An 18,761-nucleotide genomic window follows, 5' to 3' on the forward strand; every position below is an offset into this window, starting at 1 on the left:
GTATCATTTCAAAAATAAACAAAATGGGGACATTCTCAGTCCTTCCAGATTATGGAAAATCCAGAGTTTTCCCTTTTGACAAAGAGTTTAAATATCTAGAATGTAAAGTGTGCAAAAGTCTTCTATACTTTTTTTGTTGCTTGTGTCAAGGGGATGATTAGGTGCTAAAGGTGCTAAACTCTTCAGGAAATTTGGCAGAAAAAAGTGGTTTATTTTCCTCAGCTGTAAAATTGCACTGCCCTTCTAAAGCAAATTTTAAAATGAGCGATTTCATCCCATTTTGGGCTCATGATAAACTATTAATTTTTTCTCAATATCAGTTTCTCTGGATTGCAGTAGAAGCCTTTGAATCCCCAAAACTAGAATCTGTTTTTGGCTCACTTCAGCTGATCTGAATGGCAGACACTCCATCAGACTTCAATAAAACTTTTTTTTCTTAAACTGAAAATCCTTTCTTTTGTAATTAAATTTGTCTAATAAATGTAAAAGAATAAGTCATTTATAGAGTTTGAGAGCTCGGGCTGCTCGTATGTTTAAAAAAATAATCTTAAAAGTAGTCTTAATGCTAATGTAGTTCTTGTTTTGCAAAATGATAGGTCAATGTCTATGTATTTTTTTGCTGACATACAAGCTACATTTTAATGTTGGATTCTGTATAAAGACCAGGAGCCTGACTGTCTCTTCTCACCACCAACCCCCGTGTGTTGTATTGTCAATTTTTTGTTGATCCATGATCTCATTTGAAGTCACCCTTTTGCAAATTTAATGCCTACATTTGGCTTCGTAATAGCAGTTCAAGAACATAAGGAGAGCGTAGCATTTGTTTTGACACTGTTAGCAAATTGGCAGTATGGACTGATCGAAACATCTAGTTAATTTAGTTAAAATGTATCTAATTGGGTACAGATGATTTCTTTGAGTATTACTGTTTCAAGTAATTATTTTTGTCTAATTTGTCAGTATTCTTTATATATATTTGACTTAATTGATATTTTATTTTTTAGGCTTCTGATGATGAATCTTATATCAGCGATGTGAGTGATAATATATCAGAGGACAACACCAGTGTTGCAGACAACATTTCTCGGCAAAGTATATTGCTATGTTTTGAACTTTGGGAAATAATGTTGGTTTTGTTCATGTACCAGACTTACTGCTTCTCTATACAAGACCAACTCTGCTGCTTGCTTGTTCTGGTGGTGAATTTGGTTCAAGGAATAAATCTGTTTTTCTTAATGTGGTGCTTTATTGTGATAATATTTTTTTCTCTTCTCAGTTCTCAATGGTGAGCTAACAGGAGGTGCATTCAGGAACGGACGGCGAACTTGTCTCCCAGCTCCCAGTCCTGATACCAGTAACATCAATCTGTGGAATATTTTGAGAAATAACATTGGCAAAGATCTTTCCAAAGTATCTATGCCAGTTGAGCTAAATGAACCTCTGAATACCTTGCAACACCTCTGTGAAGAGCTGGAATACAGTGAACTCCTGGACAAGGCTGCAGAAACAGATGATCCTTATGAACGCATGGTAATAAATTTAGCGTAGCGCTTCTTATGTCTATATTAAAAAGGGAGCTGTTGTGTGGAGGTCTGTGCAGAGTCCCCTCTCACTCTTCCTGTTCACAAAAAACATATGTGATACCCTACAGTGATGGTACATGCACAGGAATCTTTATGTATTTTTTCTTATATTCTTGTCTGCATTTCAACAGGTTCTAATAGCTGCTTTTGCAGCGTCAGGTTATGCCTGTACATACTTTAGAGCGGGAAGCAAGCCATTTAACCCAGTGCTTGGTGAAACTTATGAATGTATTAGAGAAGACAAAGGATTTCGATTTTTCTCAGAGCAGGTAAGGCTTATTTCTAGATGGACACTGATGGTTATGTTTAGAGGTTGGTTTCTTTGATTAATAGATTGACCTTGTTTTTATTTTCTGGTTAAAAAAGGTTTGTTTTCTTGATAGTAAAAAGAGGTGGTAAGTATGTATGAAATTCATTAAATACAAGAAGGTATGTTTTCATATTAATCACTGTAGTAGTGTTGTTTTAAGTACATAGTGTAAAACTGAAGCATAAGTTTCATCTGTTTTCATAGCAACATAAGCTAATAGATAGTGTGGGCTATTTAATATTGTTATATTGCAGTAACAGTTGTATTGTCTTAGAAATGAAAATTAATTGCTTTTAACTCAGCCAAACTGTTTTTCAGGTTAGCCACCATCCTCCCATTTCGGCCTGTCACTGTGAATCGAAGAACTTTGTGTTTTGGCAAGGTATACCTTTTTAATTCAAAAGCATAAAACCTGTTTTATTAGCAAGTAAAAACTTTGTACAAGCTGAGCTTTGTGTTTGGAACTTACCCCAAATTTTTATACTTACAATTTTTGTAGTAACATATTACAAACTCATGCTCTGAATTAATTCACTCCAAATTCTCATTTTGAAGAGTGAGTAGATGTGTTACAACTTTCCTTGTCACTTGCAGTCTGTTTATACTTTTCTGCTTAAAAGATTTTTACCAAGAAAATTGTTATTTCTTATAAACACAAGCAGTTCTTTTTACACAGTTGAACAAGCAGCTGTTTCTTTTCTTGTCTCTACTGGCATTTGCATTTAATTTATATGAAATATTCTCATGAGAGATTTGACAGTGATGTAACACAGGCATAACTCCTAGAAGAAAATCAAAATTCTCTTTATTTTTTCTGACCTCATGTCATTTTCTAGGTTGTTTTATATTTATTTATTTATTTATTTATTTATTTGTATTTTCATGACAACCTCATATGGTCCTGTCTTAAACTGGATGGTGTAGTATAGATCACATCATCTACCACAGATCACTATGAATGGAAGACTTTGGTCTTCTTGGTTTTGTACATCTTTCACAATCTTTCACTATTATATTCAGATATCAGGTGGAAAAACAAGTTTTGGGGAAAATCGATGGAAATTCTGCCAGTTGGAACCTTGAATGTGACTCTTCCAAAGTAAGCTCCTTTTTATTTCCTTTTGGTTTGGTCTTTGGTGTAGTCTAATCTAAGCTGCTTTGTGACTGGATTGGGTAACGTGTATGCAGAGATCGCATGAATTGTATGGGTGACAGCACCTAGCTCAAATTTCTCCTGAGTCTACAGGTGGGGATACAGAAGCATTGCTAAGCCTGAAGATTCATTTGGGTTTTTGGAGGGAAAATGTATGAACTCTCTAGAAACTGACAGACAGGAGAACAGAAATGTTTTAGGAGAGAAAACACAAGTTCTACATATACAGTAGTGATCAACTGTTCAAAACAAGGCTGCAATATAGGGCTGTCAGCAGCTAGCACTGTCCTTACTAAAGCTCTCAGTAGTGCTGTTTCCTCAGAAGAACTGATAATGCAACGTCATTTTTCAAAATGTCAAAGCCCAAAAATGTTCTTCAGATGTTGACTGAATAGTGAGAGGAAGAAGTTTCAATACAAATAAAGCTGGTTGTAAGTTGAGATATGCAAGGAGAGGATATTTTAAATACATCTGCAGGTTTTGCAGTACTATTCCTGCTCCTATACGTTGCAGCCACTTTTCTTTCTGACTATACCAGTACGGCATTCTTTGGGACTCCATTTCACCTTTTTATTCATCTCTTGAAATTCAAGTAAATGCACTTGTGAGCAGCTTTGTCTTCTGTCTCCGTATTTGTCCCTCAGTCGTTGAAGGAGAATGTGCTTTGCACAATAGAATTCCCTCATTTTAGTCCCTTGTTTGACAACAGAGGTGCTCTGAGTGCGAGTAGTTGTTACAAAGGAAAAGGGATGGTGTGCCAATTAGCTCCTGCCTACTTCCTTTCTGTTCTTTCCTTCCACATTTATTTTGTTCTATTTGTAATTCAATTGCATTGTCTGCCTGTGGCCTAAATCCAGCCTTATGTTGATCTTTGGGTCCAGCACTCCTGGAATTAAGGTCAAAGCACCTTAATGCTCTGGGGAAAGTGAATTTGCCGTGCAGGACTTCAGTGGCTCATGCTATCTTGATTTGTGGTTCATAGCATCATTCCTCAGTTCTCCACACTAGACCATAGGTGACTTCCTCCATGGAGGATCAGTAATGTGCCCAGAACCTATGATTTTAATCAAGTAAGCTATTGTTTCAAACATTTTTGAGGAATATGAAATTGTATAATGGCTTACTTTTTTCTTACTTTTTTTCTCGTTTATGATCTTGATTAATTTATATTACCAACTACTTGTTAATCTGTTCTTAGGTATGGAGATTACTATGTCTGGAACAAAGTCACTACGTGCATACATAACATCCTTAGTGGAAGGAGGTGGATAGAGCACTATGGAGAGATAACTATCAGAAACACAAAAAGCAGTGTTTGTATTTGTAAACTCACATTTGTCAAGGTAGTGTATGTATTCTAATGCATATCATCTATTTATAAAAGTATACAGTTAAAGTATGCATAGAGGTATTTCTTCAATATTCCGGAAATCCACATTCCACATTTTGTCTTACCAACATTTGAGAATACCTAAATCGTCAAATAAGAGTGCAATGTCAAGTAGTGTGACTTTTCCATTGAACTGGTATGTTTGATATCAATGTCTTACATTGCTATACACCTGTGTGCTATACTGTTGTTGTTTTTAGGTTAAAAATAAAATGACAAAATTTCTTATCTGTTAATACTATGAAAATGCAAAGTCACGATACAGACTTCTGTGCCATAGTACTTCTGCTTTTGCTAGAATTTGGCCATTGGTATTTTATCTCTTTGGCTTCAATAGCTCACACTATTTTAATATCCAGGCAGGAACCATATATAAAAACAGATGAATGTATAGATATGTTAGTATCAATTATTTTCCCTAAAGCAAGTTTGTCTTTGTATTGTGACAAAATATATTGATACCATTGCAGTGTGACCAATGGTGTATCACTGCAAATCTGAAATTCGTGTCTTGTTGGATGTTCTGATGGGTGACCAACACTAGATGAAGGTGTTAAATGTGTCTAAGAAAAGCAAAACAGAAGAGAGAAACAGAAAGCAAATACCAAGTAATACTGGCTGAGAGTCTTCCCTGCTACAAACAGTAGTGTGCTGGACCCATCAAAGGTTTCCTTTATATATATATTCAGTATCTCCCCATCTGGAAAGAAGAGAATTAGGTGCTTCTGATCTTGCAGCTTTCAAAGTGTCATTTTTACTGCTCTATTTTTTGGGATTTGGGTTAATGAACAACAATATATTTCCCCTATGTTCTGGTAATTAACTGTACTTGAATACCTTATACCGAAACCACATATCAAGTCATTCAAGGTTTCTCAAACTAAAGCAATTAATAATCAAATCATCTGAATTTTGAATACTGTTATTTTTGGTTTCAGCTGAGCATTTCTAATACAAAATTTGGGCATTTAAGATTCATGCAGTAACTGTTTTGGTACAGAGTAACATGATAGCTGACTAGTAATTCTTCATTAAACTTGCAGGTAAACTACTGGAATTCAAATGTAAATGAAGTCCAAGGTGTTGTGATAGATCAAGAAGGGAAGGTGGTGCATCGCTTGTTTGGAAAGTGGCATGAAGGTCTTTACTGTGGGGTTGCACCTTCAGCCAAATGTGTATGGAGGCCAGGTAAGAAGCTTGTGATAAACTCTGGCGAGCACCATGGTATAACTCTAAACTTTGTAAAGCAGTTTGAGCCATCATTTTAAATACACAAAATACTATGGGGGAAATAATTTTTTGACTAGATAAATAAATAAGAATTTACAGGAGTTTATAATAATGGTAAATGGAAATGCTCCTACAGGGCCTAGACTTTCACATCTTGGTCTGACTTCTGGTCATATATTTTGGGGGGCAACCTAAGAATAAAATTAAGAAAATAATCAGGTGTCTGGGTCTGCCTGACTGCTTTCTCACAGAGAGAGGGTAACTTGTTTGGATTCAACAGAATAGGAAATACCATTTTACCAAGTTTGCTGTCTTAGTCCTTTATTAAACTGAAGGATTGGTCTTCAGAGGTGGTGAGCTCCTGTAATTTCAGTAGTTGAATTCAGCTTCCTTATTGCTTGCTTAGAGACTTTGGTGTTAAATTATTCTTCCTTTGCACATACAGTATTTTTCATATGTGCAGAGTGATTATCCAGGAATTGTCATTATTGCTAATGCTTTGCACCCACTCTGCTCTGATTGCTCTTAGTGCTAAAGGTTCAGAACAGTGCCCAATCAGTCTTCAAGCAAGTGTATGTTCCAAAATCAACACTGAAGATTAGCTAGGGTTAGCTTTTATATAGATGTCTGATAAGCGTGCTTTCCTAGGAACGGGAAACTGTTTAGCTTAAAAATCTTAAAAACAGTAATTTTTATTTAAAAATGAAAGATCGTAAACATTTTGAATCTATTAGCATATAATTACAACCTATGAAAAATAAGCAGTTGAAATTAATACTGAGTGAACGTTTTTCTATCTAGAGAATAGCTCTTGATGCTTAATAACTGTATATAAGGGTAAAATATATTAGTATTTTTTGCTTTTATAATTTAATAAATACATGAGTCTCTTGCATATTCAGAGTAATAGTAATAGTAAAAACTTCTTTGTTTCTCATGCATATGCATACAGGCTCCATGCCAACCAATTATGAACGTTATTATGGCTTCACGAGGTTTGCTATTGAGCTCAATGAGTTAGATCCTGTGCTGAAAGATCTTCTTCCTACAACAGATGCACGATTCAGGCCAGATCAAAGGCAAGAATGCTTGTTTAAACACTTAATATTTGGTCATTTTAAGGCTGGGTTTGGCTGAGTATTGAATTTTGTCTGTCTTCACTACAGTCTGAACTTGGAGGATTCTGCTAGCAGAGAAGGTACTCAGTACTGCAATCAAATTTCTGCTTTACCCAGTTGAGGGAGAGTAGAAAGTATCCTGTTTGTAGAGCTATAATACAAGTCTTTTAGCAGAGGTAGGATTCTTCATGATGAGCTGGAAGGACGTGCTCTGTAACGTCATGCCCTCCAGCTGTGAAAGGAGGCAATATTAATTCCCTCCTAATTCTCAGTTCACACTACTTCAGCATCTGTGATAACACTCAAGTAGCTAAAGAAGTTGTATGCCTAAGGGTGAAGGTCAGGTACATGCAACTGGGGAGTCAAATATCAGTTATTCTCATTTTATGGGGTTCTGACTAGATCTTAAAGTGAGTAAAACACAGACAACAGGCTTGGTTTCTGCTCGTCTTTTGTGATGACTGTTGCTGGAAAATCCCCTGTTCTGGATACTGTATGATTGCTATAGGGCCTGCTGTTATCCATACAGGCTTCTGGAAGAAGGAAATGTAGAAGCAGCAGCATCAGAGAAACAAAGAATAGAAGAACTCCAGAGAAGTCGGAGGCGGTACATGGAAGAAAACAGCATTGAATATGTACCCAAATTTTTTAAGTGAGTCTTTTCATTTCAGTAGAATTCTCTCTGTTTTCAGTGGTGTAACTGGATGAAGAACTACATGAATTACCACCAGCATAATCTGTTTAATCATGAAAGCCTGGAAAATGGCAATTGTAATGATCAAATACCTAATCTCAGTCTGAAGCAATTTTTATGTAGTTTAAGGCTTTGTAATGGAGAGTATCTGATCATTTTCTCACAATGGGCAACAGCTAACAATTCTGCTGCACCACATGGCCAATGGTTTTTGAACTTAGAAATGGAATAGAAGTATAACATTCTAGGAGCCGTTAGCTTAGATTATTGCTAGCTCTTAGGAGGCTATTGTTTTAAGCCATTGCATAAACAAAGTAATAAATAGGGACCTGAACAAAAAAAGCATACATACACACACATACATATAATGTATATATAAATGTATATATATGCATTTAAATTGCAGTTGATTTATTTTTGAGAGTGGAGGTTTTTTTTTAATTAATCATTCTTCTGAATCAAGAATATCAAATGTCAAAGAGTGTGATAGCTTGGGGAATCAGAAGTGAACAGATTGAAAGTGATTGGTGTGTTATTTTTAGTGGAAAATGAACATAATCCAGAGCAAACAATCAAGTATTCTGCAAGCTAGTTCTCTTTTTTGATCCCCTGCACAGAACCTGAATCTGTTATGACCAAAGAGGCTTTTTGTAGCTCTAAAAACTGCTTACCAAGATCAAAAAATGGATTTGTGGGTTTGATTGTTTTCTAAACTTTCTACTTCTGGCACAGACAGAGATTGATTTTTGTTTTTAAATCCCTGACTGTTCTTGCCTCCTTTTGAAATATTAAATCAGATTTAATGTCAGGGTTAGATCAGAGAGGTATGGGATTTGATTGCATATTGTATAGGAGCAGAGATCTATGGTCAGACCTTTATCTTTCTTTTTTCTTCTACAGAAAAGTTATCGATGCTAATCAAAGAGAAGCCTGGGTTACCAATGAAACCTACTGGGAACTGCGAAAGGATCCTGGATTTAATAAAGTAGAAATTCCTGTGCTCTGGTAAACTGAGAATGTAGATCTAGTAAACATATCACTCTCGGAAGAAAAAATAACTATGCACAATGTGATTCTTATAGCTAAGCGTGGTTTGTGGGTCTACGGAAAAACCTATCATTTGCATTTATATTCATCTTTATAACGGACTTTTGAAAGTGCATTAGACCAGGCCCCTGACCACTTCTGGATCTTTTTAATTTTGCAGCAGCCATTAAAAAAATAAAAAATAAAAAAAAAAAGGAAAGAAAGAAAAAGGAAAAAACAGAAACCTTTTAAAGTTTCATACACTGAAAAGTCAGAACAAGAGAAGCAGATGAGTTATCCAAAGTCACTTGGAAGAGGTGGTAAACACAAAACTGCAACCGGTGCTTTAAACAGACATTACGAGTAATGTAATTTAAATTAAAAAAAAAAATGAGGAAGAAAAACAGAAAAAATCCATTTTGTTTCAACTATTTTTGTTAAAAACTCTTGCATCACCACACTGTCATTTCTGGCTTCAGGTTAGTCCTTTGGTGTGATGTGCTTGGACTGACCTTGTCAAAAAGATATGCTTTTCTGGAAGCTGTTCCCATTCATATGCCATTGTTCATGCCTTAAACAAAATATGAAGATGTACAGTAAGTCATTTTAAAATATGTATGCTTAGGCTTGTGTGAAGGGCAGATTTTTAAAGCACTAGGATTTTATCATGCTATAAATATTAGAGAACCTGTATTATTTAAAATCAAAAGACAACCAAACATCTTAACTGTATTTCAGAGAAACGAGATCTACTGTATGCTTTGGGAAGCTGACTGTATAATCAGACTGAAAAGAAGCTGCTAACTGGTTAAATTTGAGGCAATTTTAGTAAATGCATATGAATAGCTAGTCAGAAAATTCATATTCTGAATGACTGATTCTGAGATGTGATCATCTCTTACCACAGAGTGGACATGGTCTTACAGCGAATCTCGTTTCTCTGTAACTGCTTATACAATTAGGATTCCGTGAAGCTTTGCAACAGTGTTAAAGCACAGAAAGATTTCATGGGAAGGTCTCTGGCTTCGCTCCAGAGGTTGGATAGTACTTTAAATGCAACTGATGTTTTCTGCCACACATGCTGTTCACTGGCTCCATTCTTTCCCCACCCACTCTTATCTAAGTTTATAGTTGAGAGTAGGGAAGAGGCTCCCATGCATTGTAGATAGCTACTACTACTTGTGTTGCCAAAATAACTTTTGTGCAAAATTATATTTTACAGTTTTTCATAAAGTGATCCTATATTTTTTGGTTAGGAACCAAGCCTCATATGTGTTGCTAAGCCTCAGTTAATATATGTGGGAGAAGTCTTGGCATTTTCTGTATGAAAATCTTGGAAACACTGAAGAGTAGAAAGACAGATTTTAATAAAAGAAAAAAATGACTTTATTAGGTAAAAATTACATTTCATATGGTATGACATAGTCTTCCATTCTACATATACACAGCATACATAATGCACTCTTTTTTTTTTTTTTGTATTTAAGATTGATTCCAGTAATGAGACCTAAAAGAATGATTGGGTAGCTATGTGATCCTGCCAGTAGAGTTGCGTGAACAGCTCTCAGTGGAATACCACACGTACCCATCCCTCTACCTGCCTCTTCCTTTTGCACAGTCAGGTCCCCACAGAGCTGAGATTACTGTGATTATTTAATACCCATTTAGTTCTCGACCTTGTTTGTAAGGCAGAGCAACTAGCTACTGATGTATTCCAGCTTCTTCACACAGTTATGTTATCGGGAACAAATATGAAAACCTAAAGAAAATATAAGGTAGAATTTTAAAGAATTTTGAATACTAAACATTGCTTATGAATACGTGGTATAAAAAGTTGTGTGCAGATTACCAGGATTTCTTCCAAAGAAAATTGTGAATTATTTGAATAATGATATAGTTTTCTTTCCTACTTGAATGCATTTTTTTCTGCAGTTATTATAAGAAAATGAAAATATATAAAGGTTTGTTTGTTTTAATCATATTTAGTTGACTTCGTCATACTTGCTTTAATGGCGTTACACTATGAATCAAATTGGCACAGTGTCTAAAATAGCAATTATTTTACGTCACTTCCCTTAAATGCAACCTTATAATTTGCCCACATTACACTTCAGTCTGTGTGCAGTTCTCTGTGATATTAGAAAGTATTACGAGTGCATGATTGCAAGTACATTTGAGGGACAGAAACTGCATGTTCTCTCTTTTTTTTTTTAAAGTTGTCTTTTAATTTCAATATAGAAATAAGGTATTTAGTTTTAGTGTTCTAGTGTTTTCTGAATGCCATTCTTTGCAATGCAAACTGAAACTTGGTGAACACTGAGGTTGTTATCACTGCTTGAATTATTCTTCTACAATTATTTATCTGATACTCATTGAAAGAAAAAAAGCTTTCAAATTTTTAGAATTAAAAAAACACGATGTGCTTAATCTTTCTATTGAAGGAACTGTTTAAACCTACTGGATGTTAAATTAACTGATTGTTAAATTAGTTAATTATTGGCTAGAGGAATTGCAAAGCAAAGTGTTGCAAGATATTGTTGTCTTTACCAGAATTCTAACAGTGCCAGCAGGTGTGCCATAGGGCAGTTTCCTATAGTACAGAATTCTCTGTTTTCTGTGTAAAATCGATTACTTTTTTCCTGCAACCTTGGGGAGACACTGGGACATATTTTGTGCTGTTTCTAGAGAATGGATTACTAAAAGGCAGGTCTTGGGGCTCGTGCCCAAACTATGATTTGCAGACATCCTGTGAGATTTCACCATCTCTGAGGTGAGGGGGATGGCAGGCTGCCCACCCTTCTGCCAGTGCAGTGCACTCGGATTTCCTGCGGTGTGGTGGAAAGTCTCCTTTGCAGCCTGGCACCTGCTGTAAACACTTGCTGCTTTTTGGCAGGGTTGCTGCTGCCTGACCGTCCATGCCAGCTTGTGGGATTTTTGTGCGCCAAGTGGAGACCTTTCCATTTCTGTTGAACTTCACAAAGTGTCTTATGGCCCAGGGCTCAGGCTGAGCAAGGTCCTCCTGACAGAAGCTCTGCCGTTTGGTGTGCCATCGAATCCTCATTAAATGCCAACTTGTTAGGGTGTAATCTGTGTCCTTGCCCAGGTCACTGGTGAGATATCCATCAATAAAGGCCCCAGAATTAACCCCTCCTTGCTGGTTGCCAGTGGGGTGTAAGCCATTGGTCAGTGCCCTTCAAGCCTTGGGATTCAGGCAGTTTTCAGCCCACTGAAAACTCCTCCATTCAGCCAGGCAGTATTTCCTTTGGAAAGGCATAAAAGCTGCTTACTTACTCAGTAGATTTAATTGCTACAGGTTTAGTATACGGTGAAAATTAGTGTATTTAAAAACTCTTAAACAATTTAAGAAGTTCTGACTTTTATTACAAAGACATTTTCGCTTTTTCCTGTTTTCTCAAAGTACATATTTGTGTATAAAATACACAGCCCTTATACTTTAGTTCAACAATAGTGAAATGTACTTTCAATTAATATTTTAAAGTGTACTTCAGTTTGTTCCTTGTTCCGGTACTGCAGATATGATTGGTTAACAACAGCTATTCTCATCAAAAGTCATGTCATCTTACTTAACTTCATTCCTATTTTGGATCCATATTAACAGGATGGCAGATTTTTCTGTGTATTAGAAATCGTTACCTCACTAGGAGATAAAATTTGAATATGAGTTGATTTTCATAGTTTTACTGTGATTAAAAAGTCATCTCAACACCCATTCTACTTCTAGACTGATATAGGTTGCATGAAATAAACTATTTTTGTATTTGCCTTCAAAAATGTAATCCCACTGTAATACTCTGGTCATTTTACAAATACCATTACCCTTTTTTCTCCTCATTTTGATCTTCTGACTCTGAATGAACTTTTATGTTATTTGTGAGGTCTGTTTGAACAACAGATACCAGGCTGATGTCAAGTATTGCAGGACGTGCACATTGCCAGCACTGGTGAGATCAGAGACAGAGATCAACACTAGCTGTTTAAAATGTCATTGGCTGCAGTTGTAAGCTGAGGAATTACCTCTATTTCAGTTGTCAGGATTAATACTGGAGCTGCATAATGAAAGCAAGAAGAGTTTTTAGATTAAATCTACCTGAAAGGTAGTTATTTGTATTCATACACTAAAATGGAAGGATTATGTTAAAGAGAGTTTCAGGTGGCTAGGGGAAAAGCGATCAGCGTTAACAAAATTGTGTAAGAAACACTGGAATGTCCTCACCAGTCAGCCTGTGTTATAAACAGACCTTGGAGAAAGCTAACAACTTTCTGCTTATCTTAGTGACTACTGGAGCTGCTATCTAGCATTTTCTTCTTGGCTGGCATTAAGTAACAGTCATCAAAATAGTATAAAACTTTAGTTTGTTCTTTTGAGCATATATTGTTAAAAGTAGAGGTGGTCAAGGATACAATTGCTACTAAATTTTTGTGTTCATCTGCTAAAATTGCAAGGGAATGCCTGGTTACTTTTATTATAATTTCACATCACTCATAAGTTTCATGGAGAAAGTTTTTTTTTTTTTTTGTCATAGTTGTTTTTAACAGAAGAATCTAGACTAAGTGTGTGAATAAAGGTTTAATTATTCCTGGGGAGGATATCTCCCTGAGCTACCTTGTAAAAGTGAATGGCATCCATAAGAATGTTAAGAATCTCAGTAAGCTGAAAGAAATGGCATATTTACAGCAGTTTATTTTATTTTTGTGTTATATACCGTAAAGGAGTCTACTTACAAAAGCAAACACATTCTTCGCTCTTTAAACTTGAGTGTATAAACCCTCTTCATTGATGAGCTTTGGTACACATTCCATCTTTCTTCCACTAAATTTGAAAGCCTCTTTCTAAAACCTCCTTTGGAAGATTTTTATACAGTATCTTGAAAGTTAAAAAGTGGCAGCAATGTACTTGTAGCTGCTTTATATACCCATCTCCTCCTTTGTGAAGTTTTGTGGTATTACTAAACCCATCATGTCTTTAATTCTTTTTCCCTTGTGTTCTCTGACATACCTCAGAGAAGGGAGAGAAAGACTGCAACAGAGAACAGTGAAACTAATGACAGCAATTCTGTCGGTGACACCATTGTAACAAAATAGAAAAAAATAGGAAAATTTCAAACTTGCATGAATTAAAATGTCAGAGCAGCTGTTAAATCTGTTCCAGGCAGGTTATGTTAATACCATTTCTCTTTCCACTGATTCATGACAGCATGAGAAAAGGGAGGATTGGTGACATTTGTTCAGAAACAATTCTGAAGGTGAGGGAAAGTTTTATTCCATTTATAAATAAAAAGTACTGTAGACAACATTTTGGTAAAAGTATATTGGTAATGTGAACAAAGAGAGTTATAGATTTTATAAACAGGGAAACCATAAAGTTGGAACATATATTCCAATCAGCAGCATGTAATATATTCTGTCATGACCTTTGAACAGTTCAGTGGCAAAGCTACCTATATATACCCTTAGAGCAGTGATCCAGATGTTGTCTCCCATGAAACACTAAAACGTATTTCCATATTTACTGCTACTTGTAATAGTGTGCATTAGTGAATGAGGGATATCTTATGCTAAGTTATAATCTTCCTGCCACAAACTATTAGGGATGCAAAATGTGAAGAGGTGAGCAGATTCCTGCAAAAATGCAGAATTGGGTAACTTAATTGTTTATACTCTGGGCATCCTTATGATGAAAGTGTCATACACAAGCAGCACTTAGAGTGATAAATATTCAACCAGAACAATTCTTCCTTGTGCCAGTCAGTTCAGCCACAAATAAATATTTTTCCTTTTTTTTTTTTTTTTTTTCCTGGAACTGTATTGCTGTTTATGATTGCATTTGTGACAATTGGAGCCTATTGGGCTGATTTCTCATGCCCACCAAGGACAGTCAGCAGTAGACAAGATTGCAAGTTCAGATTTCTTTTCTTGTAATCCTGTGTTCCTTTGTCTCATAGTCCTCTTCCTTTGGTAAATTCACCTCAATCAGGAATATTACAGTAGCATTTAAAAAGTTAATTTTAGTTTAACCTTCAGTATTTTCTGGGCAGAGGAGAATTCAGGATAGCTTCTTTAACTGTGTTGAATAAATAGAGATGTGATGTACAACTATCATTGTATTTGCATAATATTTTACAAAAAATATTTTGAGATCAGACCAGCAATAATGAAATAATACATAAAAATTTTAAACCTGCATTTGTCACCTGTCTTGAAGTCAGTGTTGAAAATTATTCTAATATGAGGATAGAATTGAGGTCTATTTAGTTCTTAAAATAAGTGTGACTGATATTCTTTGGTGGTTTAAAGGTAGCATAACAAATTCAGATCACAACAAAATTTAATATTCAGCTGAGTTTCAAACATGATGTGACTATGAGCTGAGAACAGATGTTAATGAATGTATTTTGGTATGCAGGCATATATGCAAAGATAGCAACTAATAGCTTAGTTAAGCTTTTGCTATAATTAGTAAAAGCGGTGTTCTTGTTTCTTTAAAATTATTTATAGACTTAATTATTTTCAAGCATTCATTCCCCACTAAGAATTAATTACTTGTCAAGTTTGAGTTTTAAAAATTAAACAGTGTTTGGAACTTGACAGACATGGAGGATGGTTCTCCTGTCATGCAATTGATGTTCAGATCTTGCTAAACCTCCAGTTCCCAGATCAAGGTAGACCTAGAATAATCATTCACTAAAATTTTGTGTGGACCCAAAATAAATACTTTTCGGCTTTTTTTCTGGATGGGATTCCTTTTTGTATATTGATTTGTGTCTGTTATTTACTATATAATAAGTGAGAAATCAAGCTGTTGGCATCTTATGTCTGAAATCTTTTCCTTCACCAAACTGCTTGTTCTTTAACTGTTACAGCAGGTTTTCTGAAGCAGATGCTTTACTTAGTGTATAAGAACCCATCATAAAATTGAACTACTGTGGCATTCAGAGAGATCATTAAGATAGTTTTGTATTAGGAGATTAGGTATATTTGCTTTGTTGAAACCAGTAGCAAGCTTTCTTCTTTCAGTCTATATCTACTTTGTATAATTATCTTTTTGGTGAATTGCAATTTCTGAGCATTTCAACAGCAGAGAATTCTGTATTTTCTCTCCTTTTGCACAAAGTGGGAGCAATGTCACACTTTATAGTGAGATTAGTTCCCATACGCACATATGTGACGTAGTAAATTCCAGTATTTATAGATTGCTCACGTGCTGAAAATGCCATTGTAAGAGTAAGGTTTAGATTAGCTGTCAGTTTTACTTTGCTTACTGAGCTTCATTACTTTTATCAGCATTTACTTTCAGATGGGAAACAACCTTGCACCATTTCTTTGCTACGTAAAAATGTCAAAACATAAATAGCTAAATGGGCATTATTTGCTGATTTTCCATATCTCTGTGCTTATTTGACCAAAAAAAAAAAAAAAAGAACAAAACCCCCCACACCAATAACTCTGTTGATTTCTTGTGCACCTTTGTATAGCATCCTTGTAAAAGGAGGTCCTCAGAGTCTTTCCACTGTGATTATACTATTGTGGTAGCTAGAAAGGTATATAGAAACTTGCTTCATCTTTTTTTTTTTTTTTTAAGATGAATTTTAAAAGCAAATAGTTGCTTTCTCAGAAGCCCAACATAAAGAGTCAGTGCTGCTTTTTGAGTAACAGATAGACAGTGATTGTTCTGGAAGTCAGTAACACTGTAACTGCAAAGGGTCTATGTACCTTGATGCACCAGACAAAAAATTTTATGTTGTTTAAAAGGAATAGAAAACTGTCACTAAAGGAAAAAAAGAAAAGAAGAAGCATTTATGTATCCAGATACAGAAACATTGCCGAAAACATTATTTTTGAACACTGCAATATTAAACTGCACCCGCAGCACCCTTCATTTTTTGCTCAGAAGTTCACTGTGGACTTCCATAAGAAGATGAAGGTGAAAAGGATACTGGGAAAAAAAAAAGTCAATACCATAATTTCTAAATGACTCAATTGAAAATTGATGTGCAAATCTTTGTGTTAAAAGCTGTATAAACTACTTAAAGTATTGCAGTTCTTAAAGGTTTAAATTTAGTGATTCATAGTACATTCAGTAATTTAAAATAATAATAAAAAAATCTTCATCTTGATTGCTTTCCTGCAAATGTTCACTCATTTTTGCTTGACTGTTTGCCATTTTGGATCTTTCAGGATGATGATTCTTTACATCTTCTTGATCCTATGCTCCAAATACTGACTATAATTGTGCCTGTAAAAAGCACTTCTACTGCTTACAGTTACTAAGCATCAACAGTTGATGAAAAACATAGGTAGGATATAATTTGTATTAGACCTTTAATTCAAATGAAATAGCTAATCAGCAATGTACACCCCAGGTTTTTTTGTGCTTGGACTCTGATCTTGCACAGGCGCCAGTACATCCTTAGGATGCCTATTGCAAGTTGTCTCATTGAATTCAGTTAAAAAGATGTAGGTATTCATGTTTAAATGAAAAGGCTCAATGTTGACATTTTTAAGAAATCAAAACAATGTACCTGGTTGCACCAGGCTTTGTAGCACTCGATTTCTAATCCCTATGTGCTTAAACAAATGAACACCAATGCAGATGAGGCTGAGCAGCTCCTGTTGATACTCCATTGAACTCAGTGAGCTTCCAGGGGAGTGGATGGTCTGGCTGCCCAAATCATATTTCAGTTTCAGGCTTATCGTACAGTCCAGCATAGATATTCAGCTACTTATACTTGAGCTTATTTTTGACCATGTGCACAATCTCATGGAAGATCAATGTGTGAAATGCAGCTGTTTCCACTGCTTGCCAGTCAGAGCAATTTATTCGACTTTGGCTCTTTTACATTTTGGGACCTTATTCTGGGGCTTGCAGTGTTTAAGAATCAGTTAACTTCACATCTCTGCAAAGATCAATTATGTATGACATTTGGAAGAAAAAGCAGGAGATCAGATCATTGACAATTAATCATACTATGTCTCACTCTAGCAAGCTTAATTGTGTGAATATTTGCAATTCCTGTCCCTGTTTCCCTGTGCTCTCCTCAGGCTGGTGTGAGCCAGAGCAAAGGCTGCTAGTGCCATATGCCGAGGGGAGCAGGAGACTACTTTTGCTGACTTGTGAAGAAGGGATGGCTAACTAAGAGCATGCTCCAAATCTCAGCCTACAAAAAGCATGAATGTGAGAAAGTGCCTCCCCTCTCCCCTGTTAGGCTTTAGCACATCAGTAGAATTACTGTTTTTGGGATATTGAGTTCTCTGGCTACTTCAGAGATCAAACCCACTCGCTAGCTGGGAAACAGCAGTGAAAAAAATAATTTCAAGTTCTCACGTAGCGCAGCTGCAATGCACTTACTCTGTGTCTTTGCACCCATGAGTTGTTTTTGACCATGCTGTTGTAGTAACCCTGAATGCAGATGAGGCCTCACGCCGACTACCTCTCGTGCAATAAATAACAAGCTCATGCAGCAGTGGGTGTTGGTGATGATCCTTTGGCAACAGGAGCATCTGTTGGACACGTGATTCAGGGAGGTGGTAGTGGAGGCAGTAGTAAACAAGAGAAATTACTTTAATTAGGAGTTCAATCCAGTGATGCGTGTGGTATAGACAATACCCACAATACCAACTCCAACTGAGGAAGGTCCTACAGCTTCTAGTAGGAGATAAAGGTGAACTTGGCTATGCTATAGTTTCTGTTGTGCTCTAAAATGTAACAAAAGATGTCATCTGTTTCCTTCAAGCTGAGCCGGATTTATCAGGATATTGTGTCCAAAAAACACACACACAATTTTATTTTTTGAGGAAACATGATGCTCTTTTACCTGTTGCAATGTAATTGGATAATGCATGTACAAATGACTTGTTTAGCCTGCCAATGAATGTTGCTAATGCCTTACCAAAAAAAAAAAAAGCATATTTTTTGTATTTTTTTCCTCAGAGGCAAATCCAAACAATGCTAGATTTGGGAAACTGTTTACTGAAAAGCATTTTCTAATAGATCTCTGAAGAAGTGCAATTGTATAATTATTATTGTTCAGTGCATACAGTACATTGTCTCCATCACTCTGTACACTGCTGCTATTAGTGCTTGTTCTAATAAAACTCAATGTACACTGTTTAAACTGCTGTCATCTGCGTTCTGATTTATTAACATGAGAAATGCCTCAGAATAAGAGTCTTGAATGACTTGTTTGTAACTAGATAAGTGGACTGGCTATTAATCGTATAATTCTGAATATACGTTGT

General features: G+C 35.8%; 1 protein-coding gene across 9 annotated transcripts in view; it reads left to right on the forward strand.

Annotated features, from left to right (window-relative positions):
* Positions 1-18,637, forward strand: part of OSBPL6 (oxysterol binding protein like 6) — a 99,101-nt gene extending 80,464 nt beyond the window's left edge. For all 9 annotated transcript variants that reach the window (XM_083841016.1, XM_083841012.1, XM_083841014.1 and 6 more), the window contains 10 exons: positions 1,005-1,092; positions 1,277-1,530; positions 1,715-1,852; positions 2,212-2,275; positions 2,914-2,992; positions 4,245-4,389; positions 5,480-5,624; positions 6,619-6,745; positions 7,314-7,436; positions 8,379-18,637. In XM_083841016.1, the coding sequence (XP_083697142.1) occupies positions 1,005-1,092; positions 1,277-1,530; positions 1,715-1,852; positions 2,212-2,275; positions 2,914-2,992; positions 4,245-4,389; positions 5,480-5,624; positions 6,619-6,745; positions 7,314-7,436; positions 8,379-8,487 (1,272 nt within the window). In that variant the 3' untranslated portion in view covers positions 8,488-18,637. The remainder of the gene's footprint in view (positions 1-1,004; positions 1,093-1,276; positions 1,531-1,714; positions 1,853-2,211; positions 2,276-2,913; positions 2,993-4,244; positions 4,390-5,479; positions 5,625-6,618; positions 6,746-7,313; positions 7,437-8,378) is intronic.
* Positions 18,638-18,761: the final 124 nt, after the last annotated feature.

The sequence above is a fragment of the Anser anser genome (genome assembly GCF_964211835.1).
Source record: "Anser anser genome assembly, chromosome: 6".
Lineage (NCBI taxonomy): Eukaryota > Metazoa > Chordata > Aves > Anseriformes > Anatidae > Anser > Anser anser.